At 35.4% G+C, this 18,079-nt stretch overlaps 1 protein-coding gene across 2 annotated transcripts; it reads left to right on the forward strand.

Moving 5' to 3' along the window:
• Positions 1-1,047: 1,047 nt before the first annotated feature.
• LOC149078561 (inositol monophosphatase 1-like) lies at positions 1,048-17,176 on the forward strand. 2 transcript variants are annotated; one of them, XM_089240678.1, is made up of 8 exons: positions 1,048-1,597; positions 3,984-4,117; positions 6,334-6,438; positions 8,999-9,044; positions 11,631-11,751; positions 14,055-14,160; positions 14,292-14,443; positions 16,330-17,176. In XM_089240678.1, exons 1-8 carry the CDS (start codon positions 1,529-1,531, stop codon positions 16,434-16,436), a joined length of 840 nt encoding a protein of 279 aa, XP_089096804.1. In that variant the 5' UTR covers positions 1,048-1,528; the 3' UTR covers positions 16,437-17,176. The 2 variants fall into 2 exon arrangements, with proteins under 2 accessions (XP_089096804.1, XP_089096805.1); XM_089240679.1 differs by lacking the exon at positions 1,048-1,597 and adding an exon at positions 2,858-2,983.
• The last annotated feature ends 903 nt before the right edge of the window (positions 17,177-18,079 follow it).

Below are 18,079 nucleotides of genomic sequence, written 5' to 3' on the forward strand. Positions count from 1 at the left end.
GTGAATGCGGGCCGACTCTCTCTGTTAAGGTCTCGCCACAGAGTATAGAGAGCAACAGGCCTGTACAACGATACACAATTATTTAGTCATTACATTTACACTCACAGTTAGGAAAAACTGATGACTACACATGACAAGCATTACACGGAAACCATTTTCATGTCAGGTTCACAGCACGTACGCGCACATTCCAACATGCACCAATTCGTTAGAAGTTCCGCAGAGGACTGTGAACGTGGTGCATGTGTGTGGTTTAGTAGGTGACATAAGAACAGCTGATGCGCCAAGCTAGGAAAACACAGAAAAGTAGCGCAACACGCCTCTCGCTAGCGCTTAACGCCAGGCGTGATTGGCTGACTGCTTCTGGGGGGGGGGGGGGGGGACTCAAATGCGTTGCGCCCTGAGCGTTTCAATTTTGTTTCAAACTGCTGTGTTTTCCATACCAGAATTAAAATTGTAGCCGATTCCCAGCCCATCTTAACGCATGGGCCCACCTGGGCATGGCCTGGGGGACCTTAAGTGAAGAAAGGCCTCAGAAAAATGAGAAGTTGAATTTTTCGCGAATTTGCCTGGTAAGGCCTCGGAAAAATCACTTGGCCCAGGGCCTTGACCATAGCCCACTAAACAATTATGAATGTCTAGTCGGCCGTGCCTTGACCCTAGGTGGAGGTCTTGAAAAAATCGTAAAAGGGGTTTTAACTCAGAGGCTTACCGATGACCTCACAACAATGAGATCTGATTGAAATTTTCGAACGCAAGCAATTAAATTTGTAGGCAAGCGTTGTGGGGCCTTAGAAAACTCACTTGGCCCGGGGGGGGGGGGTTGCGGCACTGTGCTCTTAAGACGGCCCTGCTCAGAGGCCGACCAACACCTATAGCAGAAAGCCTCCGCACGAAGCTCATGACGTCTGTGGAAGTCCATTTCACCTAGAACCCTTTAATACACCCCGTACACCCCCTTAATACCCAGTATATGAAGTCGTCTTAATTTCACCTAGAGCTGATATGAAAGCGTCTTAATTTCACCTATACAAAGCTTCGCGCGGGGGCTTTCTGCTAACGGTGTTGGGCCTACTGTCAGCGTAAAAACTGGCCTTCATGAAGGCCCATGAAACTTTTTTTTCGGGAATTTAAATATTTTGACGAGGTCAAAGCCTCTTTTCAACGGCGACTAGAAGGGCCCTCTGGCGGGGGGGGGGCGAAAATAAACTGCTTTTTTGAGTGGACGCGACTCGAGAAAAACCTACTCCTAGGAAAACCCGGCTTTCACTCAATGACTCAAAGTTTGAATTTTCACCGCTAGATGTCAGTTAAATCAGTGGTGTTTTTTTTTTTTTCCCCTATCCAGAGATTACGAAATACATTTTAACAGCTGTTTGGGATACGACTCGACGCACCTACCGGTGGAAATACCACGTATTGTATTTTGTTTATCTAAAAAATCCTTCCCCCACTTAATTTAAATATTCAAATTCGGAATATAGTTAGAGATATTATAAAAGATTGTTGCATCCCGAGCCATAAAAATATGTTCTTGCCCTCGGAATTAGATAAGTGGAAAGACGCTGCCATCTTGCTGGTCAAAGAGGCCGGAAAGGTACAATTTCATCATCATTACTATCGTTATTTGATAATTTTGTTTTCGCTTTCACTACAGTGATCGCGAAGGCCAAGATAAATCATTTTAATTTCGTTATAACGTGGCCCCTGTGCATTTGAGAGCCCCCGGCATGCATTGAGACAACCGTGGCTCCCATGGGCACCCTTCTATAGTTAAAATTTATATTTGATAATAAAACGGGTTCGTTCCCGGGCATCGAGCAGTGCCCTCTACACACAGAGGCTTGAGCATATTAAGTATATTGGGGGGGGGGGGCGCATCGCATCCTAGTGCTGAACCCATAAATTGAGATGCTTGATGGGTAACGGGCCAGGATTTCTCAGGTCCAGTGCCGTGTGTTAATGCATAGGCCCACCCGGGCATGGCCCCCACGTCCTGGAGTAGTAGTGTCCCCAAGCCAGTTTTTATAGGCCGTTTTATAGTGAATTTATTGCGTGAAAAAACAAAAAAACAAATGCTTGTAATTGCCGTGTGTCCCCAAGGCTGGGGCCCTGTCAGCCCCACCCTTGTGAGTGCCTCACAAAATTGAGATCTGGTTGAGATTTTCGAGATTAATCATGCAAATTTGCCTGGTAGGGCCTCGGAAAAAATCATTTGGCCCACGGGCCCCATGATGTTCTTAAAACAGTCCTGTGAAATGGGAATCCTTTAAAGCGAATTTATAGTGCATAAAAAACAAGATTTTTTCCTGGGCTGGGAAATAGGGCCCCTAGTGTGGGATCTTTTGTTAGACTTATCACGGAATTTTCTACAATGAATTCATAGCATAGATAGCCTATCTGGTAATTGTCCGGAGTCTCTGGGCTGGAGTCCTGTCAGTCGCATTCTTGTAATGGTCATGCTCTAGAAGAGGGGCAATGTGGGGAGGGGCTTATTGTCGTGATTCTAGTGCTATGATTTCTGAGAGTAAGAGAATAAAATTTGTAAGTACTCGCAGCCTAGTGAGAGGGCGAGTTTCTCTCATGCATAGATGTTTACATTGGGTCGAAAATTTTATATTGATTAAATTTCAATGTAAGTATTGTGAGTAGGTGATAGGATGTGTGACAACCATAGGTTCCCAAATTGTTTTTTATTTGTATCGGGCCCCTGATTGTGATTTTCACTCGAAGCAGGACTCCCCTTACCTGTATCCCTATCACCAGGGACACCATTATGGGGGCGGGCGGGGGGATAGCCAGGTACACCCAGGTGTTTACATAAGCTATTTCGCAACCCAGTGCAACTGTGATTTGTTCTGCCTTGAGTACAAGTAACGATTGTGGAACTATATTCAAGTGATCTTATCTGTACTAGTTTCCCAGCGATTTCTTTTTCTCTCTCTTAGATTTAAATGAGTTTCGTCCAAGTCATATGTGTCAGGTAATTAAAATTGTGATCATTGTTTTTTTCCAGTGGATTATGAATTATTTTTTCACAACTATCAAGAAAAAATGGCTCAGGCAAAAACTGAGACTTGGTGTATTTAGTTATTGTTTTAAAGTTATTAATTAAATCGAGATTTATTTAGCTCTGTGATCTCTGAGGAAAAAAGTCCTTCCTTCGTATATTGAACTAAAAGAAAAAATATTTTATCTTGCTCTTTCTACTGACACTACCTGGGAGGCATTTGTCGACGTTTTTGGGGGGAGAACTACTATATATGCCCCCATTTCAGTGCATCGGGTACAGAGTGTAAATAAGGAAGAAATGGCAATGTCCCTTGCTTTTGTATATGGATTGCAAGAGGACTAGGTTCGATTCTTGGTGGAGACTAATGCTATTTAACTGTACGTGCATTTTAAGAGTGCATTCCCCCTACAGAATTTCAAATGAATTTATACATGCTAGAATGTGTGTTCTGAGTCTGTGTGGTCCCTAATGTGTTATGTTCTCAGAATTGTATGTGTGTGTGTGTGTGTTTGTTTCGTCTACTTGCTGGTGCTGCCATTCAATTTCCATATTTAAGTAAATATGGCAAATGGTTAAATTTTCATGTGATAGTATGTTTAGGTCTGCCTGCTCTGTGGAGAGACTTTTTTAAAATGGCAGATCAGCTCTCTCGTATTCATGTCTCAAAGTCTGGAACAGCAAAAAAGGAACTTCAATTGACCATCACTCTTTGCATGGAACCTAGATCCTCACTGTGAGAGTCCCAGCGAAGCCTAGTAGACGTTTCTGAGATCACCTCTGCATAATGTATTTGGAAGAAAAAACCTTTTCTTCAAAGTTATTAATTATTAGCCTTGATTATTAAATGTGAGTTTTCTTTTTCGAATCTGAGACCGTTATAGAAAAAGAAGTACCCATTTCAGTTTAATTTTATGTCTCTGTAACTTATTCAATATTTGTCTTTGATGGTTTTCTAACATTTTATTTACAGATTGTAAATGAAGCTCTATGTGCCGAAAAGTCCATCGAAACAAAATCTAGTTTTGCTGATCTCGTAACAGAAAGCGACAAGGCTGTTGAAGAACATCTTGTGAAAGGTCTCCGGGAACGATTTCCTGATCATAGGTATGCAGATATTTCAAATTTCTCACCCTCACTTATTGTTCTAAGTTAGCAAGTATTTCTCAATCTATGGTTCGCAATGAGGGCACAAGTGGTGTGCAGGCAAACTTCGTAATATAATTCTGAATGAAAATTTATTCAGTTATTATTGATATCAGTAACATCCATCAGTGTTCGAATAAAAATTACACATTTATACATATACTTAGGTTCATCATGATACTACTACTAAATAGCACATGCGCCTCATTAGAACCTTAATTATAATCACTCTGTATATCGTAAATCATCGCTAATTAATCTGCATTATTTATGCTTTATTAAATACATTGTATTCACCTAATTTTTATTATAGTTTTTGCAAAATAGCTTCCTAATTAAGCATACTGAAAAAAATAACTGGAGAAAATATATATTATATGATTAATAATAACATTAAAAGAATTTTCAAACACACAGTAATCCATTGAGTAATCCATATTTAGCAAAAAATAATTAAATTGCAAAAGTTGGTTTTTGTTAAAACGTAAGAAATATTTATTGATTAATTAATATGGGAATAGTGTTAATTACATTAATAAACATTTTATTTTAATTAATTATTAGAAATTTGAATGATTTTTCAGAAATTTTATTGTTTTTAATGTTAATACTATTTAAAATAAAAAACTGGTTTAAACCAAAAAAACCGGTTTTTTACCACACAACCCTGGTAAATATAGACTTGAACCTAATCCCTAGATGCTGTGCAGAAAGATAGCAATGTATATTTATATAGCAATATATTATAGATAGCAATGTATATTTATATAGCAATATATTATAGATAGCAATGTATATTTATATAGCAATATATTATAGATAGCAATGTATATTTATATAGCAATATATTATAGATAGCAATGTATATTTATATAGCAATGTATATTTATATAGCAATGTATATTTATATAGCAATGTATATTTATATAGCAATATATTATAGATAGCAATGTATATTTATATAGCAATATATTATAGATAGCAATCTATTTTTAAGTCTTGCAATGCATTACAATGGGGGAGGGCACCAAGGTTTTCCGTGATAATAAAAGCAGAAATTAGTTTTTATATAAAGCCTTGAATTTTATGCCCTAATTGCTGATTTAAAGTAACAATAGATGTTGTACCAACACCAGCACTGTTGGACTTGAAATTTTTATACGAAAAGTGAAAAAGTGCTAGAGTTATCTCGTTTTTTTTTTGCCAAAACTTATTAAACCTGTGAAAAAATTGTGTAAATTAGTAAGCAACTTATCATGTACAAGTCGGAAATGCATCGTAACAAATCATCCATCAGTTAATTTTTGTTGTAAACATAGATTTTTGGTCATCATATTTCATGCTTTGTTAAGCGTTTATCTGTTAGTTTATTCATTAAAGCTGAATTAAATTTGAAAGAATAGGTGAAAAAAATAGGTAGGTGATATGAAAATATGAATTCTTAATTAAAACAAATCTTGTTAATTATTAAGTCAGTAAATTTTAATTTAAAAAATCTGATTTAATTAAAAAAAATCATGATTTCTTCATAACCTGCTTTACAGAAAAAATTCCCGCTCGAATTGGTGCACACACTAGTCAAATGAAAGAATTATGTTTTATATTTCTTCCATAGAAGATACAACATAATAAATATTACACAAAAAATATTGAACAGGTTAACAATTGGTTAAATTATTTGAATCCCACCTATTGAGTGAGAGAACTTCTTAAATAGGAAGTGCATTTATGTTAGAAAGAAAATTAGAACTCTTAAAGTACGAGTTCTTGAAAAGGAGTTTAATGTATTAATCCATATTTGGTCCTCAAGAAAGTAATTTAGCTCTTGTATGTCCTGGGAAAAGCAATCTGGTGTGAAATATGGTCTGCAGGCCAAAATGTTATCACATTCATCTACATTGTACAGGTTAGATGGAGGGAAAATATGAGACGGAAAAACTTTGTTATACATTATCTTACATGTTGAGGGGATGTGTTTAATAGTTTATTCATCTTCCAAGTCAGTGTTGGACCAGTTAGAATGGTTCTCGTACAAGCTGCAAGCCGCAGAGTAATCCAATAAAATGGCTTTCAGTGGAAATCTTTCTTTTAATCTTTCATGTGAAAACTTTGATAAAATATTCTTATGGTATGTAATGCAAAATAATGCTTTAATTATATGTATTCTTGCATTTCAGATTCATTGGAGAGGAATCGACTGCTGAAGGAACTGCATGCGAACTGACAGATGCTCCAACATGGATCATTGATCCCATTGATGGAACTATGAATTTTGTCCACGGGTAAATATACACAGCTATATATTTTGTCCACGGGTAAATATACACAGCTATATATTTTGTCCACGGGCATTAATATACACTATAAATTAAAGTAAGAGCAAGTAACTTTTACTGTGGCTTATATTTAAAAAAAAAATCAATAAAATTTCCGCATACACCCATCCTTTAGGAATGCTTCAACATTTCTTGGAGATGTGAAGTAAGATGTGTCTGGCCCTTCAATATATAACAGACTTCTTGTTATAAGCAAATTGTAAAATTTTTTTTCTCGGTCAGGTGAAAAGTTTCAGCTTTACCTGTATTACAAATATATTTCAAATAGTATTGCTCTAACATAAGCCGCTGTGGTGGTCGAGTGGTTATAGCGCCGGACTCGTGATGCGAGGATCCGGGTTCGAACCCCACAGTGGTGGTCGGCTGAAGTTGGTTTTCTGTGGTTCCCAACTTCAAGGCGCAAATGCGAGCCGATCTCCCCGTTAAAAAGTCTCGCCACAGAGAGCAACAGTCCTAAAACGGTAAATCATTCAAGCATAACACTTCACTCATAGTTAGTAAGACTGGGGGCAGATGACAGCACTACACATAACAAGCATTACACAGAAACAAAACTTTACGTCAGGTTGCACTACACGTACACGCACATTCCCGCATGTACCGATTCGTTGGGGGGTTCCGCGGGGGGGGGGGGGTGCATGTGTGGTGTAGCAGTAGTAGGTAGGGGCTCGGGGATCCATGATGTTCTTAAGTCAGCCACCTCGTTGGGCAATTTGCCTGTTGTGGCGTTGTATTTGTATTTGTATTAGCAATTGAAGAGTATGGGAAACATGAAGTTCCCCAAAGTGGTTTTTTTTTCAATGAGTTTTTGTATTTTTAAAACTATTTAGCTAGCCATCCAAAAAATCAAATGGAATAGATGTCTGGAAAAAGGGATCAAATTATAATTTCATTATAATTTTCAAATTTTTCAGAAATCGCCAAAAACTAAAAGGATCTCATTTCTAGATCGTAATTGCTGCTGAACTCGTACATGCACTTCTTTCACTTTTCAACTTTCTAAAAGTTGTTACTAAAACCATTTGCAGGTCATAGTTTACCTCCTGTAGAAAACAAAGTTTCACGGCAAAAATGTAACACATGCACTCCTTCCAGACACCCATTCAATTATCATTTTGCTGCTGAATTCCATGGATTTATGGGCTTGTTAACATGTAGTTTCTGACCAGAAGTATTATACAGCAATTACTGCAAAATTAGAGAAAGCGAGTAATTGATAAGGTTTTCATGGCTGATGATAATTGAAAGAGAATTTCTCATTGTAAAGGCAGTCCTTGGTGCAAGCTAATTTTACTCTCAACATTACCCATCTTCATGATGTCTAACTTTGTGATTAAACATTGGGAAGAAAGTTTCCTCGTACCGATTGCTACCTTTTGTCTTGAGAAACTCTTTCAACCAAAAGTACAAAAGTCTAAATTGAGTGCAGTTGAAACAGGGTCACCGCCATAAATTCCCTTGGTTAACACTAGAAGAACTACCAAGTGACAATTTCAAGCCCACTTGGAAATTGTGTTTTATCCAGATTTCTCAAATAGACTATGAATGCATTTTTTAGGAAATAAAATTACTTTTCTCTTCTAAAAATAAAGTAAAGAATTGTCCATGCTTCATTACATTTCAAGCTTAAACATACAGGGTTTTTCAAAACAAGATTGGCTAATATCTAAAAGGCGGTAGAATGCATTCAAATAATCCATGTCTTTACATGTATATAACACAACTATTTTGACATCGTACAATTATATAAGAAACGATAAAATTGTTTGCCAATTGGGACAGCACCTCACATTCTTTCTTGCTAGTAAATTGAGTATTAGCTTCAAATGTAAAATCTTGACTGCTCCAGATGGGGATGGGGCATAGGTGGCTTGATTCCCACAAGAATTTTTGTGAAGCATGCACTCACTAATTCACTGACATACAAAGCAATGTATGTACCCCTCCCACCACATGTTTTACCTAATTCATTATATATGAAAAGTCTCGCAGCCCTAGTAACCCTTTATTGTTTTGCCTTATTGGATGAAGAGGGTATCCCTTGGTTGTCGTTGAGCCACTTACATTTCGAAATTTTGAAATCAATGAATTTTGAATACGCAATGTAAATTCCAAAAAATATTAACATAATTTTTTTTTTTTTTAAAGGTTTTGGGCCCTGCTTCCCTAAAAAACCCACATGACATTATTTCAAAACAAGGTAACCCTAGTTTTTATTGCACTTGGTTTAATCTAAAACTGCATCATTTGCATCAGTATCATGAATTTTTGCAATAGCTGTCAAAAAGACAGTCCCAGTAGTTCTAGGGTTAACGAACTTTTGTCCTAGAATCTTGCCTCTCAAGTTACGATACTGATTAACAGATATTTTGATTCTTGTAAAAATTGTTTTGCGAATTTGAAAATTGTGAATTTTTGTTTTGCGAAAATTTGATTGCGAATGAAATTTTAATTTGAAATTAAGAATGATTGATTTTTTTTTTTCTCCCTTGTGTTTTATGCTTAGCTTTCCATTCGTGGCCATATCAGTGGGGCTAGCATATAAGAAAGAAGTAAGTCATTAAGTTTTTTTTAAACAATGTTTGTGAATACATTCATCTGATGACATTTTGCAACGTATATTTCTCCATATCGCTTTATTCCCCGCAGGTGACTGCCATATTTTATTTTACTTTTCTGCAGCGACACACAAGTGATACATAATTGAAACGACTATTCATAATTTGTTTCAAGCATGTGACACATTTTTTTAATGATATCTTTATGGAATGCCAGAAAATAATGACATAAAAGTTAAATTTTATTCTGGAAAGGTGCGTTAGATCTGCTTATACAGTGATTATGCCTACTTAGTTACATAACTTTTTTTTTTTACATACAGTATTGCACATACATTCATGCAGCCCTTATTCCCAAAAATATGCCACATGCAATTTACTCTTAAAAAATCGGCACCAGGTCTTGTTATCATGAGGCACCTGAAAGCCCCATACCTTGCCTAAGTATTGTCATGCATTACGACAGCCTTGTCTATGAAATCTAATGGTGTAGAGGGGAACTTGAAAACATGACCAAAATGTGCTGATCATCCTTATTTACCAATTTTTTCAGAAAATAATTCTACATTAGTTGAAAAGATGGTCCTTGTAATATGTGTGTGGAATAAATAAATAATTTTAAAATTTAACATTTCAAAATATTTAATATAACTTTGGGTTATATATTTTGATGCTGTGTGTTGATCCAGAAAGATTAGACATAAGTATGGGAAATAAAGGAGTGTTGGTCATCCTCATTCTGTGTTGCTTAATATTTGTTTAATTAGGGTATTATATACATGCTCCCAATGGCAAAGATGAGAGCTTTACAAGCTTTATGCTCGATTCCCTTTGAAACAGTAGTTAAAAAGTACTGTAATCTCTTTGCTTATAACCTATATCACATGTAATCTAGACATGGTAATTTCTGTTAGTCATCTGTGCCATCACTAGAGCCCAGAAGTTCAGGCAAAATGCCATAAATACCTTTTTTGCCTATTTTCAAACTTATTTTGTAAGTCTTTTTTGAACTTTTCCCGCCATAAATGCCTATTTTAACATAGTTTTAAGTTTATTAGTGGATTTCAGAAGTCATAATCTGCAAAACTTGGATATTTTGAGCATTGAAAACAGAAGAATTACTCTTATTAAAATTTGATTGGGATGGCAACACCGCATCGGTGAGTGAACACGCAAGATTTTTTGTCTCAGATGTTTCACCTACTTTACTGTGTTTTTTCATCGCTCTACAACCGAATTGTTTGTTTCGAAATTTTTTTGATATATTATGGCAGAGGGATCATCAAATACGACCAGCACAAACGCTTTCTCCAGCACTGTTGAACTTTGTACAATGTAGGAAAGTGAAAACTAAACAGCAGAAACTTATTCAGAGACCCCGATCCGCCCAATTTTGGGGGGGGAGCAATTTTGATATGTGAGTCACACTTCGCTACCTGGTTGAGGCCGAATCCGAGACCAAGTCCCTTTTGAATAAAATGTTTGGTAGATTAGATCATTTCACAACTTGGTTGCAGTAGGAGCAGACCGGGCTCTGCTATCACGTCTCCCCCCCCCCTAAATGACGAGCTTGCTCTATTTTACATACATATTTAGTGTTCGATTAAATTTACCAGAGTTGCCCTCTGGGGGTATGCAACAGATGTGGCTACACAAGGTCTTCCGCTCAGAATCATGCATATGTGGTGTTATAAAAAAAGCTTAATATTTTTACAACAAAAGAACTAAGTATAGTCCTCCTACCACGAGATGAGATTTGCTACAGCACGTCATATCACGTCAAACGATTCTATTTTATCTTAGAAGGACATGCCAATCGTGAAAGCTCAGTCACTGATGAACTTTTCTCGATGTGCAATCGTTTTACCAAAAAAAAAAAAATTAAATAAAATCATCTGACGTGACATGACGCAGCGAAAATTCATCTTGTGGTCTGAGGACTATAGCTATATGTTTCAACTATAGACATGATAGTGATTATTCTTGAAATAATACAACACAAATATACGAGAATTATTGGCAACTTGTGGGAGCCCCACAGATAATTTTCTCTATGGGCTCCGCGTCTGCCAATGATGGCCCTGAAATTAATACAATCCTGAGCATCCACTAATATTTTATTTTAGGCTTGAAATCAATTTAACTATGTTTATAATTACTGTATTATTATCCATCATTAAAACAGTGGACAGATTAAGTGCAACCAATTTTTCAGCTAGTTTTTGGACCCTTAATACCTTAGTTTTTTTAGTTATATTTTCTTTCTTCCATAAGTTATACCTTTTTTTGCCTGCCTATTTCAACCATTTTTAGTGTGTCTGAACTTCCGGGCTCTAATCATCACTGATAGAATTTTAAGGAATGAAAGGAATTGTTAGTCATGTTTTTTAAATAAAATATGTTGAATTAACAGTTATAAAATATGGCATATTTCTTTGTCATAATCAGAAAGTAAAACTTAGAAATTTAAACCACAGGTTATTCAAATTCTTCACTCGTTTTTAATCAATTTCTTTTTTCCTTTGTTCGTTGCAAGATTGTTTTCTACTTCAGAAAGATTTATTATTTTTCATATCTTAGATTATTTTAGGCCTGATATACAATCCTCCTTATGATAGAATGTACTCTGCTGTTAAAGGACAGGGAGCTTTTATGACCCATAGAAAAGTCGAGAGGAAGCTTGAAGTATCTGGTCAAAAAGGTGAAAAAAAAATATATATCTTGAAGTTTCAATTTTTTTAGATGCATTATTAAATAGACCCTCCTTTTTTCCCCAGCCAATTGAAGGGACAGGGTTGGCCAGTTTAGAAAAAAATTGGCTTTATTGAAGAGGGGAGATTGAAAACCATTGTGAAATCAATTAGATATGTATTGTACACAACATTGAATCTGTTGGATACATCATAAAGAAATAATTTTTGTACACAAATACTATTTTAAAATTATGTAAATACAGTAAAACTTTGGTTTATGAGCATAATTCATTCAAGGAACTTTTGCATAATATAAAATGATTGTATATTGAATCGGACGTCTCCATAAGAAATGGATGGGAACTCAAATGATTCGTTGATTCTTTTCAAAGGGAAGGTGCAGGTTGATTTATTTTAAATTATTGTATTTTTATTTATATTAAAGACTCAAGTATTTCAGGAATGATATAGAAGAGCAAGGGAGTTCCACTTTGGTATTTACACTTTCACACACCTGACAAAAAGGTGAGTCTTTCTTGGGAAGAACATGAAACAAGCACAATTCTTACAACATAAGTACATTAATGCCATGGATAAGCATGTTCTTGCATGCCATTGATTCATTAGAAATTATGCAGAGGAATGCGTATATAAGGGGTGCATGAATGGTTGATAGTAGTACAATATTTTCTTTGCATTCAACCAGCGTGCCAGGAAACATTTGAGGGAGACCAGGAACATGGGTACACGCTGAGAAATTCGTATCGGATTTGGAAAAATTCTTAATTATCTTTTATTATAAAAATCCATCAAATTGGCTGAATGCATATTGTGATCCTTATTAAACCTCTCTTTTCCCGGCATGTTGAGAACCCCCAACAATAAAATTGGTATCAATTGAGTTTGGCAGCATGCTGATTAATGTGGTGGAATATGGTAGTCTTTCATGAGACCCTGTGTTATGAATACCACTCTCGTAGCCAGTAATATCTCGACTAATGCGGCCCAAATAAAAAAAAACCCTCTAACTATTTGAGAATTTCATTAATACACATATGCATACAATATATTTTTAGTTTGGTCTTTAAAGTATTTTCTAGAGCTTTTTATTATTTTCATTAGTTTTTCTCCAAACTCATTAATATGACCACCTTCACAGGGAGAGAAAGCAAACTGTTAGCTTTTTAGTTGTGGATCATGTGATGCTCGACAGACAATGTAAATACTAAATATTCAAGAGCTCATCTAGGAGTGTAGTATATACACTGCTTGTATTGCCTCACTCATCAAGACAAAATCTGTTCAAAAATTCTAAAATTTTTGCTCATCTTGTGATACATTACTCGTATATTAAGTCAAAACTTGTTTTAACATGTTTGCTTGTCTTTTGAGTCACTTGTAAACAGAGTTACTTGTAATCCAAAGTTTTATGGTATATGTGGGATCTATCTGGGTTCTTTTTCTCTTTACTCTGATAATAGTTCGAATTTTTCCACACAGATTATTTACCAAAGATCTTTATCCTAAACAAGTATGTGTACTGATAAGAGGGTCCTATCATTGCCAACTTTTCTCTCCCTGCCAATAATTTTTTTTTGCATTGACACCTCTAGTTGGGCGTTTCCAAGATGAAAAACCAAACTAAAATGAATTGAATAAAAACTTATAATAGTCCAAATTTTTCCACCCATACACTTATTGTTAAGAAGCATTACCACACCATGTAGGTTTGGTAGCCTATAAGATTATCATCCATGAGGAAAGAGACGTTAAAAAATTCGAAAACCATAGCACCAAATGTCATTATCACAAGCATGGGCGGAGATACGGGGGGGGGGGCATTGTCCCCCCCCCCAGACTTTCAAGTCTATCTCCGCCTATGATTATGAGGCCCCTTATGTATTTGAGGTCCCCCGGGCCCGATGCATTAAGATTTTTTTAACTGTGCACAACTCAGGTCTATCACCATGGGCAATTTACTGCCTAGTGAGTTGTGCCGGAAGTGTAAGTGTGTGTACCTAATAGTCTAAGTGCATATCTAGTAGTGTATATGATTTTCCAGTGCTGCCATCTATATTTCATAAGTGAAGTGTAATGACTGAATATTTGTACTGTTTGCAGGCTTGTTGCTCTCTGTGGCAAGACGTTAATGGGGGGACATGCATTAAAGTAGCACTGTTTCAGAACTGTGCATTTTGGAATTGTTGGGTTGTGTGTTATGGCTTTTTATTATAAATTCTCACAAAGCTGACTTTTTTTTAAAAAGTTTGAATCTGATGAATGTATATTTATTCAAAATGTTTTTATCCAGACATCAGCAAAGCTCTTATTGCTATGGAGACCGGCAGTAGTCGAACACCAGAAGTGATGAATCAAGTTATCACAAATTATTCCAATATAGCTCCAAAAGTACATGGGTAAGCACCAGGGTTTGACTTAAACAAGTTTCGTTCATTGCACTCTTTTTTTACAGCCATCTAGATCTTTGCATATCTTTACATAGCCAATGCAATTATAATATTTATTACAAATTTGTTAATTCTTACAGGATAAGAAGCTTGGGATCAGCTGCAATCAACATGTGTTGTGTTGCTGATGGTGTCGTGGACTGCTACTTTGAATATACTATACATTGCTGGGATATGGCCGCTGGCAAAATCATAGTTGAAGAAGCTGGAGGTGTTGTCCAAGACCCAGAAGGTTAAAGTTATTGATTTTTTTTTGTTTAATATTTGATGGAAAATTATTTGCCTCACATGAGTGATGTATAGAGTATCCCAGATGCATTTGATTAGTGTATTAACAGGTGAGAATTTTTAACATGGAATAAGTTTTCGATCTACCCAAAATTTTATATAAATTTCATATTAAAATAGCGATATTTTATACTCAGTAATTATATAGTAATTCAAAATATAAAACACTTTAATCTACATTAAAATAAGTTTTTATGTTTGATATATCTATTGGGTGAAAAAAAGACAACATTGAAACACATTGAAGATACAGAAAAAATTTGACAACATTGACAGTAAGTTTTTGACTGTTTTAATTCTAAGTTTCTGATATCAAAAACCTAACCCTGGTCCTGTCAGATATTTCGAATAAAGAGCTCTATTTCGCTTAGTAAATTACACATAAGTAATCCTTTTAATAATTGTAATAAATTAGTGTTTAAAAAAAAAACTAATACACAAAAAAAGTAAGTTTCTCATCGTGTTTATATACCTATTGTGTTTAAAATATTGTCAAAAAGCATTCGTTTAGGTTTTTGAAACTTGTGTCAATGGTTTTTGACGTCAAAAACCCAACCCAGTGTCAAAAAACATCAAGTTATAGCGTAAAGTCTGCAGATTAAAGATAGTGTGACTGTCGTTCTTATCTTGATAGATTCTTTGCTCATTAGTTTCAGCATGATCTATGTATTACTGACCTCTTTATAAATGCACTTCAAAAAATCTTTTCTTGATCTTGCAAGATGATAATTCTGAATTTTTTTTTCCTATTTTATTTTCATGATCAATGATATACAGGGTGTCCTGTAAATGCTAATGTAGTTTTTATCTCATCAACTGTTCATCGTAGAGGTATAGTTTCAATTTAAAAAATACTCAAAAGGCGTTAAAGTTATCAGGTACCAGTTTTGGGAATGAAAATAAACTGTCATAAAATAAAAATATCTAAATCTTTGTATGGTCCCCCCTTGTCCTCTAACTTCCAATTAGAAAGTTGTTGCCCTGTCTCTACTGAAGCCAAAAAAAAAAAAAAAAAAAAAAAATTTAAACATTTTTGCCAAGATATTCAAATTCAAAAATCGACGAAAAGTTGGGAAAGTACAGCATGAGTGAGGGGCAAGGAGCATTACCCTTTAGTTTTTGCTGTTCTTTCATAACTTTTCTCCAATATTTGAATACAAAAATATCTCGGTGAATATTGCACTCAGAAACATAGAAGTTTTTCCGTTGGCCTCGGGAGAGACAGGGCAAAGTTTTAATTGGAAGTTAGAGGACCAGGGGGACAGCATAAGAAATTTAGATTTTTTATTTCATGACACAGTATATTCACATTCTCAAAACTAGTACAGTGTAATTTTAGAACGTGTTTTTAAGTTTTTTAAATTGGGGTGATATTTTTAGGACTAGCTGTTGATGAGATAAAAGCTTCATTACCACTAGGATATGCTGTAATAACATCTTGGCTTACTGTCATCATCGTAACTATAGGAATTGCTTTTTGATACTTACATTGTATAGTACAATGTAAATGTATTGAGTAGGAGAGCTTTTAATGGGAAAAATATTTTGATATTGGGGGAGGGGAGAAAGGATTAAGTATCTGAAAATAAGTCTTTTTAAATTGAAAAATGTCTGCGGGAGGGGGGGGGGGTTGTTGCCTGTGTTAAGGCACTGAAATTGTAAATGCAGATTATTAGAAGTGGTTGCAAGTCGTTGTTACACTTCCATTAGTGTGTGTGTGGGGGGGGGGGGGGTACCTCCTTGAAGTGGTTGCTATGCACATGATAGATTGTGGAGAAAATATTAAAGTATTTTGAGGAAAGTTTTTTTTTTTTTTTTTCTTTATTTCAGGTGGACCTCTGGATTTGATGGGCCGCCGCTTAATATGTGGATCTTCCCAAGATCTTGTCGATTCTGTCCGTAAACATCTGCAACATATCCAGGTGCCCAGGGATTGATTTTTAAACACTCCCATCTGGTGGCCATACTGCTTATTTTGTTAATTTATATGTATATGCCAAGTTGCATTCATCTGGTGTTTGTTTATTGTTTACAAGGATTTTTTTTTTAAGTACATGAATATATTTAAATATCTGTTGGTAGAGTTGAAATCAATAATGTTCAAACATATTTTTCTGTTGAAGTTGTAAACTCTACGTTTAACATTCACATTTTGTTAATGTTCAGAACAGTATCCTGGTTTCAAAATTAAAATCGTAAAAATTCAGAACATTTGAAAATAACATGCATCTTTGCTAGGTGCCAAATTTTATTTTTACATAAAGAAACTAATATAATCAATATTTAAATCTGATTACCTATCCGCAATCATATCCTTGTCCATTTTTTCCCAAAGATGTTTATTGTATCTGAAGGATAATTTTACATGCATTCCCAGTCATATTTATACACATTCAGTCTGTAAGCGATTTAATTTCAAATTCTGCTTTGCCAAAATTTTTTCAGCAATTCAAGAGTATTATATGTTTGAAGTTTGACAATTTATTGTTAATATCTTATTATTATACTCTGAGATTAGCTTGCTGTCATTCTGCATGTACGTAAATAGTTAGCGGGTCTAACAGTACAGCAATACACTATGTGGAAATTTTATGTGCGGAAACTATTTCTTTTTAACATCCCTCCTGTAATTTGTAATGTAAATTATGTATGTTAATAAAAATTCTCACAAATTTAATTTTTCAGATTTGTTTTTCTTATGTATCGTTTCAGTTGAATTGTTGTCAAAACTGTTCATGGAGTGGGATGTTACAAGTGTTCTTGATTAGCTTTAGATTTTCATACAAAAACTGGAAAGATCATGCTGTAGCAATATATTGCTTTCACTAGGATCTTTTTTTATTTTCATTTTTTAATGAATGAAATAGACTCTACATGCTTACTGCGAAAGCCTGTAGATCAGTCAGTCTTAGATTTTATTGATAAATCTTGGGAAGACAAGAAGCAAGCTTGAAAAGGGTATAAAAATGTTCCATTTCTTTCACAATGCTATAGCGCGAATGGGGGGAGTACTTGGGGGGGGGGGGGTGTCTGGTCTCCCAAATTGTAAGAAATTGCCTAAAAAGAGGGGGGGGGGAAAAAGATGGCCAAACCTATTCTATCATTTTGGGCTACAGGTTTAGCATTTCAGACTAATGCTAAACCTGTCCTGTGAGTGATGCTGTTTGAAAGCATTAACATCACCAATTGCTAGAAATGCTGAACAGTTTCATGAATTTGCTTAATCAATTACTTTCATTATACAAGGGGGAAATTATTTGGCTGTTCGACTGTATCTGGGGTTATTACTGTATTTAACCTTCATCTTGGTTTAATATACCTCCATCTTAATATATGTACTTTCATCCTTCTTAAAGAAACCCATACTTTTTTTCCTCCAACTCCCAACCCCATCTCATCTGTAATCACCACAAAATTCGGTAATCCCAACAGTACCCAATTGTCCATGGAAAATACGTGAAAATTTTGTGTTATGTTTTGATATATGAAATAAAGTGTTCCGAACTGCCGTGAAGCTAGGCTGGAAGAGATCTCGGCAACGGGATAAGTACAGTGGCATTCATTCATGCCATCTTGGGAT

Source organism: Pholcus phalangioides, unplaced genomic scaffold (genome assembly GCF_987345545.1).
Source record: "Pholcus phalangioides strain wild (caught in Gottingen) unplaced genomic scaffold, Ppha-v1.0 ptg000013l_1, whole genome shotgun sequence".
In the NCBI taxonomy this organism is placed as follows: Eukaryota; Metazoa; Arthropoda; class Arachnida; order Araneae; family Pholcidae; genus Pholcus; species Pholcus phalangioides.